Raw genomic sequence first — 15,946 nt, forward strand, 5'->3', positions numbered from 1 at the left:
TACAGGTTGAATGCCAGAGAGTTAAAATTGGCTTTTATGGAACAGATGAATGTGAGAATGTATTTCATATCTGGCTATTTGGGATGGAGTCCCAAGGGCAAATGTAATGTATTCCCAGACCCAAACAACTGGAAAAAAAAAAGAAACTGATGACCCTTTTCCATTTCTTTAGTTACCCAGATAATATAACTATGATAAAATGTACATTCAGGCAACTGGCTGGAGAGGAATCTAAAATGTGAGAAAAAGAAGACTTCAGTGCAGTTAATTTTGCATCAGTTCAGCTTGGAACTATTCATAGAGCTTTCTCGGTATAATTCTAGCTCAACTTTGAACTCTGCTCACTGAAGGACAAAAATAGAAGAGCAGAGAAGGATTGTTTTTACACCCCAACCTGCATTATACTGTTGGCAGGAGGAAGATATGTTCCTACCCAATGACTCATGAAACTTCTTTTGGGGTGAAATGGAGGATAAATGCCTCCTGTGAGCTTTCATCTAATCAGCAACCTGATTCATGACACCAGACATTGCCCCAAATATATCAGGCAGTGGAGGCCTTAATGGAAGGAATAAATACAACATTTTGGTGAAATGTTTTTTTGGCAAAGCTTGCACCTGCATTTTCATTAATATAAATCTCTTTCATCCATGTTTTATAAGTCAGTGAGAGATTAAATTTCATATCCAGGGACCCCATTCCAGAGTTAAAAGAGAAGTTGCTTTTCCCTCCACAAAATTAAAGCAGAGGTGAAACATTTGATCCCTTTTGGTATTCTTGAGATAGAAAAGTACATAACTTCTTCTTCTGCTTTAAATATCCTTACATTTCTCTTCCCCTTTTTTACAATCCTAGTTAAGAGGGCTGAATGCAAGATCGGCAGGTGATTAGTCCCTAATTTAGGTAGGTGTAGAGGAGTTATTTGGTATGATTAAACATACTATGCATGTAGTGAATATGGCTGCTTCCTAATAGTTTCATTAGATCAGCCTATTATATATTTGAAATATATATGGGAGGGAATCAATGCTAAATTGTATTGAATACCAATGAGGGAGTTTCATTTAATTAGTTTCTCAAACTTTGGCAGCAATGGAAATTTTAAACCTTATATATGTTTGTTGATATATAGTTTCCGAACAAAGCATTTGAAGGGTTCCTTTGGCCCTTCAATTTAATCTCACTTTGGACTGGACATCACTTGGTGATATGCAAATTTTCAAAAAAATCAAAAGAGTACCTGCATTATTCCTCAGGCTGATGGATTTCATTCTTATAATTCTGCCTTACTTTTAAAAAAGAATACAGGAAGTATTTTGGTAAAATAGGAACTCCATGAAAGGACAAGCTTTTAAATTCTTTTTTTCTCCGCTGTTTTGTACAGGTAGCCCTCGGCTTATTACCACAATCGAACCCAAATGAAACATTTGTTAAGTGAACTTTGCTCCATTTTATAACCTTTCTTACCACAGTTGTTAAGAGAATCACTGCAGTTGTTAAGTTAGTAACATGGTGGTTAAGTGAATCTGGTTTCCCAATTGACTTTGCTTGTCAGAAGGTCGCAAAAAGGGATCACATGACCCCCAAGGCTGTCATATATATGAGTCTGTTGCCAAACATCTGAATGTTGATCACGAGACCCTGGGAACGCTGCAATGGTTGTAAGTGTGAACAATGAACTAAATGAACGGTATGTCTCTGTGTGTGTGTGTGTGAGAGAGAGAGAGAGAGAGAGAGGGAGGGAGGGAGGGAGGGAAGGAGGGAGAAGGGCCTACTTTTAAACAAATGTTCTACAGATTCCTGCCCTCCCTTCATCTCAGTACTGAACATATTTGGTAAGCCCTGTTTGCTTTGTTGAAATACAAAATTATTTGAAGTAAATGTTCCTGCTCAAAGGTTTAATGGCTTATACATTAGTGCAAGTTTTCCTGGAAAGTTATTTTCGACATTTTGAGAGGATGAGCTTTCTTCGCTCTCTCTGGATGTCTCTTGGAAAATGCCTCTCTTGAAAAAGTACGTATGACAGATGTATGACGGCCACCATATGTTATGAGAGAGAGAGAGAGAGAGAGAGAGAGAGAGAGAGATGGAGGGATTTGCCAAAGTCTCAGGAATCCATTCAGTTTTGCAACTATTTCTGCCTCTACAAACACAGAGTCCTATTTTTCTGCTAAGAGTTTTAGCACAAAATACTGGGGAGACATGTTGACGTAGGCAAATTACTAAGTGCTGTGGTGATTTTTGCATGTAAAAGCATGCACCATTCCCCTATGAATGCCTGACTGAAAGACCCATGGCCTTGCTTTTAACAGAATACTAGATTGACAGAATTGGAAGAGACCTTGGAGGTCTTCCTGCTCAAGCAGAAAACTCTATACCATTTCAGGTGGTCATGAATGCAGGGTGGCCCGAATTTTGATCACATGAGAATTGGAATGCTGCCAGTGGTGGGTTTCAAATTTTTTTACTACCGGTTCTGTGGGTGTGGCTTGGTGGGCGTGGCAGGGGAAGAAACTGTAAAATCTCCATTTCCTCCCAATCAGCTGGGACTTGGGTGGCAGATAATAGATGGGGGAGGGGCCAGTCAGAACTTTTACTACCGGTTCTCCGAACTACTCAAAATTTCCGCTACTGGTTCTCCAGAATTGGTCAGAACCTGCTGAAATCCACCTCTGAATGCTGCAACAGCTGGAACTTCAAGGGCTAGAATAAGTTTATTTTTTTTCAGCAGCATCATAACTTTGCGCAGTCATTGAATGAATGGGCGTAACTCAAGGACTACCTGCACAATTGTTAATTGACAAGATACTGATCCATCTCTTCTGTAACCTCCATCTGCCAAACCAACCAACCTATTTCCCCCTCCTTACCCCATCCTCTCCCCCATCAGTCCAGCCACTCAGTGCATCTGATAATGTGAGCTGCAACTCACAAAAGCTTAAGCCTTTTAATAAAATTTGTCGTTGGAAAAGGTGCTACAAGACTCCTGATTTTTTTGCTATCATAAACTAACCCAGCTCTCCGCCTACAATCATTAGTATAAGGATCTGCTTTGACATTTTTATATTTCAAGAGATTGTCAGAAGCTCAATTTCTGTTCAATCTCGTGTGGTTGAACCTGATGCCCTGTCAAAACCAAGAATGATTAAAGTCATTCGGAGAGGGGGGGGGATGGAGGGCGAGAGAGAGAAATATATATATAGAGAGAGAGAAAGAGAGAGAGGGGGGGGGAGAGAGAGAGAGAATGAGAGAGATTTGAATTTTTTCTTCCCTAAGTTCCTTCTTCTTTTGTCTGTGAATCAAAACACCTGGAATTTACTGCTCTCCTTCCAGGTAAAAATAAAGTCAATATCTCTATGGTGACTACATGTTGTTTCCCTGGGGAAAAAAATACAAAAGTGGCTTCTCTCTGCCTTCTTCTAGACTGCTTTATTTCAATTTTCTGTCTAGCCTACAGATGTGGGATCGCCTATCGAAGGACTCACTCGGGCCACCCTGCTAAGTTTTTTGAAAATCAGCCAGTTCCTGCTGTAACTTGCTAAACAAGTCCAGCTGTCTAATTATACTCGTTCAAAGCACTCGCCAGTTTAAAAGCATGCAGATTTGGACTGAAGAGGTGGTTCTTCAAGAGGTTTCCTTTGAAATTGCAGAAATCAAGCTAAAAGAAAGGTTGCTTGTCACTTCTGCAGAGATCGCAAGCAACGGGAAAATGTTAATGTAATAATTTCATATTCTAATTTTTTTTGGGGGGGAGGTAAAGACTCTTGAATTAGTGTGAATATGCTGGGATCAGATCAGGATGGTGTGGAAGGAACGAGATTCCCTCAATCTCAGAGAGTGTCTTTCTGTTAACAAGTCACAGGCTGTTGGAGTTAGCTTGGACTGGTTGAGTCAGAGTTTTGGCATCCTTTCAACGATCCAGCTTTTAAATTGTTTGAGATTCAAAACTGCAGCAGTTTCTAAGAGGGAGTGGCAAGAAATGGCTTCATTCCAGTGAGGTACCCCAGCTCAAGTAGTCAAAGTTATCAGGTCATTTAATTGATTAGCAAACTGGGCCTTGGGAAGGAATTACATTCATAATTCAGAAAAGAAGTGAAGATGAATGTGGTTTTGCCTTCCCTAGTACTATCTTACAACAGCCGTGGCCCTGGGTCACCTGTGGCCCTGAACAGCTAGTAATGCGGCCCCACAATATCATAAAATTTGAACATTAGGTGATTTATATGCATTGATGATATTATATACTAGCTTGGTGCCTTTGTTCCGCTACGAAACTATTGATCGGGCTTGATAAATTGACACCGCTTGAAAATTAATGAGTAGTTATGATCAGCCTCTCCTCTCCCCTTCTCTCCCTCAGGCTTGCCCCACAGAGACCTCTCCTATCTTATCCCCTTCTCTCCCTCAGGCTGGCTCCATTGATGTTCTTCTATCCCCGTCTTTCCCTCAGACTTGCACCACAGAAGCCTCTTCTATCTTCTCCTTTTCGGGTGGGGAGTAAAATGTCTAAACTCCCAGCCCACAGGCCAAATGAGTCAAGCGCTGGCCATGCCCATGCCCAAGTGGCAGTTGGAACAGAGTTCTTTTCAGGTGGGGAGCCCCATTCATAGTAGAATCTCTAACTCCTTAGCATCAGTGTGTTAATAATAATATAAAAAATACTAATAATCTGATGGTCATTTTGAAAAATCCTTTTTGACTGAGCATCTAGAAGCCAAAAGGAACATACGTGCCAAATTTCAAGTTTGTAGGTTTTATGGTTCTGGAGATTTCGTGATGATGCATGAGTGGCATTTCGCTTTTATATATATAGATTTTTTTGTGGCCCAAGACAATTCGTCTTCACTCAGTGTAGTCCAGTCAAGCCAAAGGCTGGATAACCATACCTTAGAGGAATATATACAAAATCATCCATCTGATTTTGGACAACTGGTATTCTGATATCTTTTTAAAAAAATAGTCCAAGGTTTCTTGTGGTATACAGTAGGTTTGAGTGATGAGGGAGTGATCAAGAAGACAAATGAAAGTAAGTAGCCAGGCTAGACTAGTAAGTAGGATGGTGGTAGGATTGGCTGGAATAGCTCTCTTTCCTAAATATTTATTGGCATCATTATTGCTATGCATAGCAATAAAGTCATGGTCAAATTATAACCTACAGCTGATGTTCATCTTTTCCTTTGGATCCTCAAGTGGTTATACATAGGTCACTTTAGCAGTGTGCACTGTGTTGTTTAGATTTATTGTTTAGTGTTGCTTCATAACTCATGGTTATTGCATTGCAGTATTTATGCTGTATTTTTATTGTACTGCTTTATTTATATCACTGTTATAAATAGATGTAGTTTACCAGTGGTGTTTTTTTTTTAATTTGTGATTCAGATCCTATTTACTATTTGTCTAAATGTGTACGCTTTGCAGTATGTTAGCTCATGCTTACATATATTTATATTGGTTCCTAGACACATGAAGAAGTCTTTAATAGCATAATTTTTAAATTATTATTTGTAAAAGTATCATGATTAATGATAGGCCTCATCATTTATTGGTATAACTTTCTTGGGAAACATTTGGCACTGATAGCAGATTGGTATAGTTTTACTAACAGTAATATCAATTAATTAGTATTCAATTGTTCTAGGTATTGTACACATGTAAAGTTCTTTAAAACTTAATTTTAATTTTTAAAATTTTGAAAAAAATTATACATGCACATATCAATATAAACACTTTGGAGTCCCCCAAATAAAATTTTGTTAACAGGAATGTTTCCCTAGTAGTCCATTTCTGCCTGCAGGTCTTTCTCACAACCGTTGCAGCAACCCTATGGTCACAAGATGAAAATTCGGACACTTGGCAACTGACACATATTTATGGTGGTTGCAGTGTCCCTGGTTCCCTTTTGCGACCTTCTGACAAGCAAAGTCAATGGGAAAGCCAGATTCACTTGACAACAGTGTTACTAATTTAAAAACTGCAATGATTCACTTAACAACTGTCACGAGAAAGGTCATGAAATGGGGTGCGTAAAGAAATGGGCCGGCAAGGCAAGGCAGGTGTCAGGGTGTGCGAGGTCCTATCCGAAGGTAAGTAGTAGGGCCGCTCCATCCCCACCCTAGCTTAATTTTTACCCATGCGCCTCACTCCACCCTGTGCACCCTGGAGTGGGTGGGGTCTTAACGAGGGCTTATTTTTTGGGGGGGGGGGTTAGGGCAGTGGTGGGTTTCAAATCTTTTTACTACCCGGTTCTGTGGGTATGGCTTTGTGGGCGTGGCATGGCTTGGTGGGTGTGGCTTGGTGGGTGTGGCAGGGGAAGGATACAGTAGAATCCCCATTTCCTCCTGATCAGCTGGGACTTGGGAGGCAGAGAATAGATGGGGGTGGGCCAGTCAGAATTTTTACTACTGGTTCTCCGAACTACTCAAAATTTCCACTACCGGTTCTCCAGAACTGGTCAGAACCTGCTGAAACCCATCTCTGGGTTAGGGCCTATATTGGGTGCACATGTAAAAATCATGCTAGGGCTTATTTGCTGGATAGGTTTTATTTTCAGGGAAACATGGTAGCTTTTTTTCTGCTAAACCTCCATTTTCTATAATTACTATATGTCTAATTCACCAATGTATATTTGATACTTGCAGTAAAAATAAATATTCAAAGATTAGTCACGAAGAACTATTTACTTATTGTGAATAAATAATAAATCATTCATTTTCAATGTTCTTCTTTAAGTAGAAAATACTCTGAATGCATCCTGTAAACTCAGAATTTGTTCAGAATTGCTGCTAAAACCAGGAACTGGAATTTCTGTTTGCCTTATTATGGTTTGGTAAGTAATTTCCTAGTTAAACAATCCCCTTGATTGCCTTGGCATTCTTTCCTCACTTTTATTATGCATCTAACAATCATTGGTATTGCATTTTCAGATTTTAAAACGGATGAGTAGCGGCCGCAAATCACACCAGTGCCCTTTACTAACACGACTAATTAATTACGCAGAAGTAATGATAACATGGCAATGTAAATTATGTAAAAAGCTATCAAGATAGTTGGGGTTATGATTACTATGAACATGGAGAAACATGTCATCTGTCTAAATGCACACCCAGTGGCAACATCTAATGTGTCCTCCTTTTGACTAAGGAGGAACATGCCAAAAAACAGACATTTCTGCAGCTGATGTCAGGTCTAACTCCAACTGAGAATGACACTTGGAGTTACTTCTGAATAGTTGCTTTCTGCCTACCAACAGAATCTTGCCAGACTAAAGCAGTTAAGTAAAATAAGTATAGATATTTATATACAGATAAGGAGGGAAGCAACCTAGAACTAAGAAGAAATTTCCTGACAGTTAGAACAATTAATCAGTGGAACAACTTGCCTCCAGAAATTGTGAATGCTCCAACACTGGAGGTTTTTAAGAAGAGATTGGACAACCATTTGTTTGAAATGGTATAGGGTTTCCTACCAGAGCAGGGGGTTGGACTAGAAGACCTCCAAGGTCCCTTCCGATTCTGTTATTCTGTTCTATTATAAGGAAGATCTTAAACAGGGTTTTATCAAATACTCATATTTGGCACAGGATGTGGGATAATATTAGAATATGTTTTATGAATTGCTAGGAAGGGTCCAGCCTTCTTCCCCTCCTACCCACCAGACATTCCAAGCTACATTGTCTCTTTGCTCTCTGCGAAAGAGCCCCTCCCTCCTGCAACCCCAGACTATATTCCTTCACAGAAGTGGTATATCCATCTATAATATGTACGCCAGCTCAATATGGGTACTTAAGTCCTTAGTGTGCTATAAAATGAAATAGGTTGATTTTTTTTTTAAAAAAGTGAATATTTTCTTTTTTCTCATATATTGGTTGGATTATATCTTTAACCTTCTAGCTGGAGCAAAGCGATGATATAAGAAAATAATGAATGCTAAGATCATTGAAATGCAAAGCAATTCAGAAATAAAAGTTGCTTCTAGGCTCGTGCTCTGCTCTCTAGATGCACCATTTCTAGTGATCAACTTTGCCTTAATAGATTTGCATTCATACATAAGCAGTGGTGGGGTTCAAATAATTTAACAACAGGTTCTGTGGGTGTGGCTAGGTGGGTGTGGCTAGGTGGGCGTGTGACTGGGTGAGCGTGGCTAGGTGGCATTCAGAACAGTCATTGTTCCAAATGCCTATATGTAAATGACTTAGAATGCTTAACCATCACTTAACATTTGCTGGATCCAAGAAGCAGCATTATTAACAGAGAAATTATTGTCGCCCTGCATTAGGAGATGCCTCATTGTTACCCTTGTGACCAAAATGAATATACATATAAGATTTCCAATATCGTCAATGATTTTAGAGACATAGTAAAGGAAGAAAAGTATTCCTAGAGGCAGATGTTCTGCTGGACTTGATCCTGGAAAGCCCAAACCTGGTTCTTATTCTCCCTCCCACTGCTTCCTGTAACTCTGCCTAGGAAAACCTTACAATGTTGTGGAAGGGCCTGTTATCCTTGCCTTAGGTTTTAACTGCTGCTCTAGCTCTTCTCGCCTTCTTTCACACATCCCATTAGATCTGGTGGCACTTTGTGCTCGCTCTCCTCCATTCTTCTGCTTCCTTTACGTCCTTGACTTGCTTCTCTTTGCTTCTTTGCCTACAAGGGCTTTCTATTTGTAGTCAGGTTTCCCAGGCCCTTCCACTCCTCATTGGTACAGACCTCAACAGCCTGACTTAATTTTGTCTTGCGTAGCCCATAACAACAATACTTTTTTTTTTAAAAAAAAAGGGAAGTTAAAGCTTGAAGTCTCATTTCAAGATAACTATCTAGTACTCGTTTCAACACTGTCTTGAAGTTAGCTATCTTGATAGACAACTATCTAGCTAATTCTATTAGATGCTGAGACCAATTTGCTGAAGCAGGAGAAACCTGTCTGAAAATCGCTCAGTGCTACAAAGATACCCTGATAGCCCAGTCCAAGTTTTTTCAGTCATTCATTGTTTGTAAGAGGCCTCCTTGCAGAGCATGAAATAAGTTTCATATACAGTACATGTTATCGGCAATGTGTGAAAAGTTGACATTGTATAGAGTGCCTAGGAAATCTGTAGAATGTGTGATGTTTTAGGCAAAATGATAAAATGTCTGTGTTATTTTAATATGTGACATACTTTCTCTAGGCATTTTATATAATACCTAGGCATTATGCAAAACGACAAGAACGATTTAGGCAAAGTCTGAAAAGAGAGTAATGAAAAGGATTACCCTAACTTTAACTCTAACCCTTTATTGAAAAGACATATAGGAAAATGAAAAAATAAATGCCAAAAAAAAAACAAAAAAACACACCACCAAGCGAAAAAGACCCATATTGATCTGCTTGTTGCAACAAGGGAGGCTAGAATGACATTTTAGTGGGAGTATTTTATGCATTGGTGGTTTGCCTTTTGGCATTTCTTAAGTTGCCTAGGAAGTGTTTTATACTTTGAAATCCCCTTTTTGGCATTCTACAGATTTCCTAGACATTCTATAAAATGATTAATTTTACACATTGATGATAACATATATACAGAAATGTGTATTTATGATAAACATAGACAATACATTAGAACCTCTCTTGACCAGTTCTGTTTCTGTTTAACAAGGCCTCTTCAAAATGCTCAGGATGCATAGTATGCAAAGCCAGTCAAGTCGTACAAGAGGCAAGCCTCTTCCCGTAATTCAAGCAAAAATACAGCAGTTAATTAAACAACGCACATTTTGCCTCATCACACTGTATGACCAGCCTAATAATAAAGAATAAATGAAAAGAAATCAAATTCTATGACATGACTTGAAGTTACTAAAGATCCAGACTCTTAGAGGTAAAAGGAAAGAATATAAAGTTGGTTTATTTGATCAAACTTAAAATAGATATTGTTATCTCTGATAACGCTTAATGTAGTTTTTGTGACACCAGTTTTTGTGACACCAGAACTGAAACAATTGCTTTATGGATTTGTTTATATATAGGAAAGAGGACATGGGAAGAAAATCATTTGTTATATTTGAGATAACAAACATAACATAACATAACATAACATAACATAACATAACATAACATAACATAACATAACATAACATAACATAACATAACATAACATAACATAACATAACAACAGAGTTGGAAGGGACCTTGGAGGCCTTCTAGTCCAACCCCCTGCCCAGGCAGGAAACCCTACACCATCTCAGACAGATGGTTAATCAACATATTCTTAAAAATTTCCAGTGTTGGAGCATTCACAACTTCTGCAGGCAAGTCGTTCCACTTATTAATTGTTCTAACTGTCAGGAAATTTCTCCTTAGTTCTAAGTTGCTTCTTTCTTTGATCAGTTTCCACCCATTGCTTCTTGTTCTACCCTCAGGTGCTTTGGAGAACAGCCCGACTCCCTCTTCTTTGTGGCAGACGTAATATGATACATTACTAAAATTGTTTATACCGGTCATCATAAAGGAGAAAGTCATTTCTTTTGTATATTTCTCCTTTATCTTTCTAATAATTTTTCTGTTCTATTTTTCCATCTTTTACTTTGTATCATTTATTGTTTAGTTTGTCTTAGTTCTGAAATTAAAATCTTTTATAAAATTACTGTAAAACAAGAAAAGTTCTTCATAAGCCTTTAGCACAACAATAAATGCATAAGCATGCATTAAATCCAGAGAGATAGGAATAGAGGGAAGGAAGGGAAACAGGCAGCCTTAAAAGATTCTGATACTATAGCCTATTTCAATACAGTATAGTTCTAATCTTTTTGTGAAATTGGTTTCCTGATCTGGTCTACCTTGTAGAGTGTAGAGTTGACATTCCAGCAGCATGAGAAAACAGTTGCATACTGCTTGTTATTGGTGTGTGGGTGTGTGTGTAGGTGAGAAAGCCATCTCCATCTGTATTTGACATAACAAAAACAGGATGCATGCACTCCGTTTCTACATCACTAACCTCCAAAGAACTCATTGATATGGTTGATCCAGTTTCGCTTCTTGCTAATCCTGTGCTATCGTCCATCTCGGAAGCTATGAAATTCTTTACAGCTGTGCGAGGTTCAAAAGGCAAGTTCTGCATGTGTTCCTGGGTGGGGAGATGTTGATCTAAACTCATATTGAACTGGTCCATTACATTTGGGTTCATACTAAAATCAGGATTAACTTTGTAGTGCAAAAGCCTTTCATGAGGCAAGGTCTCCATGCCTATATTCAACTTGCTGTCATCCTTCAGAGATGCCTGTGTGTTCACTGAACCTCTAGGCATGACAATGTAGTCACTATCCATCATGCGGTCCTGAGGGTGGACTACATCCATGTCTGCACCTCTCAGGTTGTCATCAGTACATAAATAGACAGTTCGCCGTAGCTCAGTGTTGTCTTTTTTAAGACACTGGTTAGCTAATTCACTCATGCTCATGGGCATATGCATGCCTCCCGACTGCTGAATGATTACTTTAGAAATTATATTCCCGGGCAATGTGGAATAGTTCATTCCTTCAGGGTTGACTGTCTTCTCTTCTTCATCATCATTCAGGGAGATTCTAGATAGGGTGCCTGTTATCGTAGCTGCTCGGCACGGCCCAATATCCTTATGGAGAACTGTGAATTAAAGAGCAGGAGTACAAATTGATAAACGCCTCCAAAATTAGAAGTTGGGCACCAGCTGAAAGAATGTCTTTAACTCATATTGGTGCTGGATCAACCTTCTTTAACTTGGCCACAGATGAGTAAAAACTACAGTTCCTGAATTTTCATCCTACTTTTAGCCTGGACAAAGGTGGGGGCCAAATTGAAGAAGGCTGAAAAGTTTTAAACAAAGCAATTATGATATTATATATATATATATCAAAGAAAAGGATAATCATTTAGGATTAAATTGTGAGAGAAAGGGAAATGATTTATTTTAGGATTTACTCCATTTTCCCCCCTTCCCTCTTTTCCTTTTACAGTAGCTGAAATCAAGAGTAGTATAGTTACTGAGAGTTATACGTAGTGACAAATTATTCTATTAGGAGATGTGTGATTGCTTTTCTATTTTCAATTAAATAAAAAACTATTTGCCTTGAAGCAAGGATATAGATGAGAGGGACTAGACCATTTCAAGTCTCCTTGTAATGTAATTCTTAAAATTTCCAGTGTTGGAGCATTCACAACTTCTGCAGGCAAGTCGTTCCACTTATTAATTGTTCTAACTGTCAGGAAATTTCTCCTTAGTTCTAAGTTGCTTCTTTCTTTGATCAGTTTCCACCCATTGCTTCTTGTTCTACCCTCAGGTGCTTTGGAGAACAGCCCGACTCCCTCTTCTTTGTGGCAGACGTAATATGATACATTACTAAAATTGTTTATACCGGTCATCATAAAGGAGAAAGTCATTTCTTTTGTATATTTCTCCTTTATCTTTCTAATAATTTTTCTGTTCTATTTTTCCATCTTTTACTTTGTATCATTTATTGTTTAGTTTGTCTTAGTTCTGAAATTAAAATCTTTTATAAAATTACTGTAAAACAAGAAAAGTTCTTCATAAGCCTTTAGCACAACAATAAATGCATAAGCATGCATTAAATCCAGAGAGATAGGAATAGAGGGAAGGAAGGGAAACAGGCAGCCTTAAAAGATTCTGATACTATAGCCTATTTCAATACAGTATAGTTCTAATCTTTTTGTGAAATTGGTTTCCTGATCTGGTCTACCTTGTAGAGTGTAGAGTTGACATTCCAGCAGCATGAGAAAACAGTTGCATACTGCTTGTTATTGGTGTGTGGGTGTGTGTGTAGGTGAGAAAGCCATCTCCATCTGTATTTGACATAACAAAAACAGGATGCATGCACTCCGTTTCTACATCACTAACCTCCAAAGAACTCATTGATATGGTTGATCCAGTTTCGCTTCTTGCTAATCCTGTGCTATCGTCCATCTCGGAAGCTATGAAATTCTTTACAGCTGTGCGAGGTTCAAAAGGCAAGTTCTGCATGTGTTCCTGGGTGGGGAGATGTTGATCTAAACTCATATTGAACTGGTCCATTACATTTGGGTTCATACTAAAATCAGGATTAACTTTGTAGTGCAAAAGCCTTTCATGAGGCAAGGTCTCCATGCCTATATTCAACTTGCTGTCATCCTTCAGAGATGCCTGTGTGTTCACTGAACCTCTAGGCATGACAATGTAGTCACTATCCATCATGCGGTCCTGAGGGTGGACTACATCCATGTCTGCACCTCTCAGGTTGTCATCAGTACATAAATAGACAGTTCGCCGTAGCTCAGTGTTGTCTTTTTTAAGACACTGGTTAGCTAATTCACTCATGCTCATGGGCATATGCATGCCTCCCGACTGCTGAATGATTACTTTAGAAATTATATTCCCGGGCAATGTGGAATAGTTCATTCCTTCAGGGTTGACTGTCTTCTCTTCTTCATCATCATTCAGGGAGATTCTAGATAGGGTGCCTGTTATCGTAGCTGCTCGGCACGCCCAATATCCTTATGGAGAACTGTGAATTAATGAGCAGGAGTACAAATTGATAAACGCCTCCAAAATTAGAAGTTGGGCACCAGCTGAAAGAATGTCTTTAACTCATATTGGTGCTGGATCAACCTTCTTTAACTTGGCCACAGATGAGTAAAAACTACAGTTCCTGAATTTTCATCCTACTTTTAGCCTGGACAAAGGTGGGGGCCAAATTGAAGAAGGCTGAAAAGTTTTAAACAAAGCAATTATGATATTATATATATATATATCAAAGAAAAGGATAATCATTTAGGATTAAATTGTGAGAGAAAGGGAAATGATTTATTTTAGGATTTACTCCATTTTCCCCCCTTCCCTCTTTTCCTTTTACAGTAGCTGAAATCAAGAGTAGTATAGTTACTGAGAGTTATACGTAGTGACAAATTATTCTATTAGGAGATGTGTGATTGCTTTTCTATTTTCAATTAAATAAAAAACTATTTGCCTTGAAGCAAGGATATAGATGAGAGGGACTAGACCATTTCAAGTCTCCTTGTAATGTAATTCTTAACGAAAATGGATAAAAATCCATTTGAGAAAATGGTCATTAGATTTTTCCTAAGTGCAGATGTCAAATCACTTCAGCCAGCCACCTTTTATTAAACCTTTCATTTAGAGGGTCAGATTTTAAATCTTTAATTTTTAATGATGAAGCCTGATCCTATTTGCCATAAAACTGTCTTTTTCAATAGAGTGCTTCTCCCAGTGCTTTTTGAGCAGAAATATTTTGGGAAGTAGTATCACATTTCCTTTGATTTTAAGGAATTGAAATGAATGACTATGTTCGAAAATCTAGCTAAAAATCACAGTATCATTAAATTGCCAAGGAAGGGAGATAAAGGCATCATTATGAAGTGCAGATGTAATTAACAAGTGTTTATGTTCAAATGAAACTAGGAAAGCCATTTCAACTTAATGAAACAGTATTAATGTATTGTTTGCAGTGATATATAATCACATTGATAGGAACAATTTACAGTTTGCCATGTATTCACTGACACAAGAAAAACTCTTCAAGAAACAATCACTAGACTCAATTATTTTGAGTAACCAGCGTCGAATCTCTAACCTCCCCCCCCCATTTTTTTTTAGGAAAGGTTGTTGGCAAAGTGGTTGTGCAACAGCTTCAAAAGACTCTTGATGAAACAGATTATCTGGACCTCTTTTGGTTAGGTTTCAGACTTGGGTGGGTATGGGAGGCAAACAGCACTGATCATGCTTTTGGATGGTCACTGTTGTGAGTGGGATCGGGGTAGTGCATTCATCATGGTCTTCTTGACATCTTGGTAGTCTTTGATACCATTTATAATGGTATCCTTCTGGACTGCCTATGGGGGTTGGCACTGTTTGGAACTATATTGTCCTAGTTCCTTCTCCAGTGCTGGTTCCAGTGGATGTTGATAGGGAGTGTGAAGTCCCACCCTCAGCTCCCACTATTTGGGGTGGGCACAAGGTTAAGAACTCTGCTCCTGTCTGAAATCTGCATGAAGCTGTTGGTTGAAGCAATTCATCGTCATAGGGTGAGGTATCATCAGCATGCTGATGATACCCAGTTGTATATCTCTGCCCTTAAGTGAACTAACTGTGGCTGTCCTTTCTTGGTGTTTGGATATGGTGGAGGTCTGGATGGGGAACAACAGGTTTTCAGCTCAACCCTGGCAAGACTGAACGGCTTTGGGTTTGGGGGAGGGGGCTTCAATTTTCCGGATCTTATCATCTGTGGAGCTGGATCAGGTTGAACTATCCCACAACTACCTCACAACTCTTGCTTAAAGAGAAGATAGCAGTTATAGCTTAGGAGAGCCACCAGGAAGATCTCTGCACAGCCTCTCATTGCCAATTGCACCTGTTATTGGACCATATTTCCCAACTGATTTACTGCAACGTGGAACTGCTCTTGAAGAGCATCCAGAAGCTTCACTGGGATAAAATGCTGCAATGCAGATAGTTATATGTGCTCCAAGTTCTGTGCATGTTATACCTCTGCTCCACAAACTGCATTAGCTGCCAGTTTGCTTTCAAGCATAATTCAAGGTGTTGGTAATAACCTATAAAGCCCTTAATAACATGGGGAACATGTTATTTGCAGGACTGCTTTCCCCTGTTAAATCTACCCCCCCCCATCTTATCATGTTACACATCTTGTTTATAAAGAAATGCCATCTGATGGGAACCAGGATAGCCTTTTCTGTTGCAGTCCCTCCCTTTTGAATGTCATTCCTCCCATTAGCTTAGATTAGTTCCAACTTTGCTTGTCTTTCCCAAAAGGCTCTACAACATGGTTTTGTCAAATACGCCTGGGGATCCTATTATGGTTTAGAGCCTGCCAAGTGACTATATTTGAGATTTTTCCTTGCCTGCTTATTCTGGTGTTTTTGGTTGTAATTTTGATTTTTTTAATCGGGTTCTTAACTTGGTTTTAAAGGGGTT

The 15,946-nt window shown here is 38.8% G+C and overlaps 1 protein-coding gene across 1 annotated transcript in view; it reads right to left on the bottom strand.

Annotated features, from left to right (window-relative positions):
• The window catches only part of ADGRB3 (adhesion G protein-coupled receptor B3), a 574,188-nt gene that overhangs the window by 18,432 nt on the left and 539,810 nt on the right, over positions 1–15,946 (bottom strand). Inside the window, exon 28 of the mRNA XM_058176574.1 lies at positions 10,964–11,607. Within this exon, the coding sequence (XP_058032557.1) occupies positions 10,964–11,607 (644 nt within the window). The remainder of the gene's footprint in view (positions 1–10,963; positions 11,608–15,946) is intronic.

The sequence above is a fragment of the Ahaetulla prasina genome, chromosome 1 (genome assembly GCF_028640845.1).
Source record: "Ahaetulla prasina isolate Xishuangbanna chromosome 1, ASM2864084v1, whole genome shotgun sequence".
In the NCBI taxonomy this organism is placed as follows: Eukaryota; Metazoa; Chordata; class Lepidosauria; order Squamata; family Colubridae; genus Ahaetulla; species Ahaetulla prasina.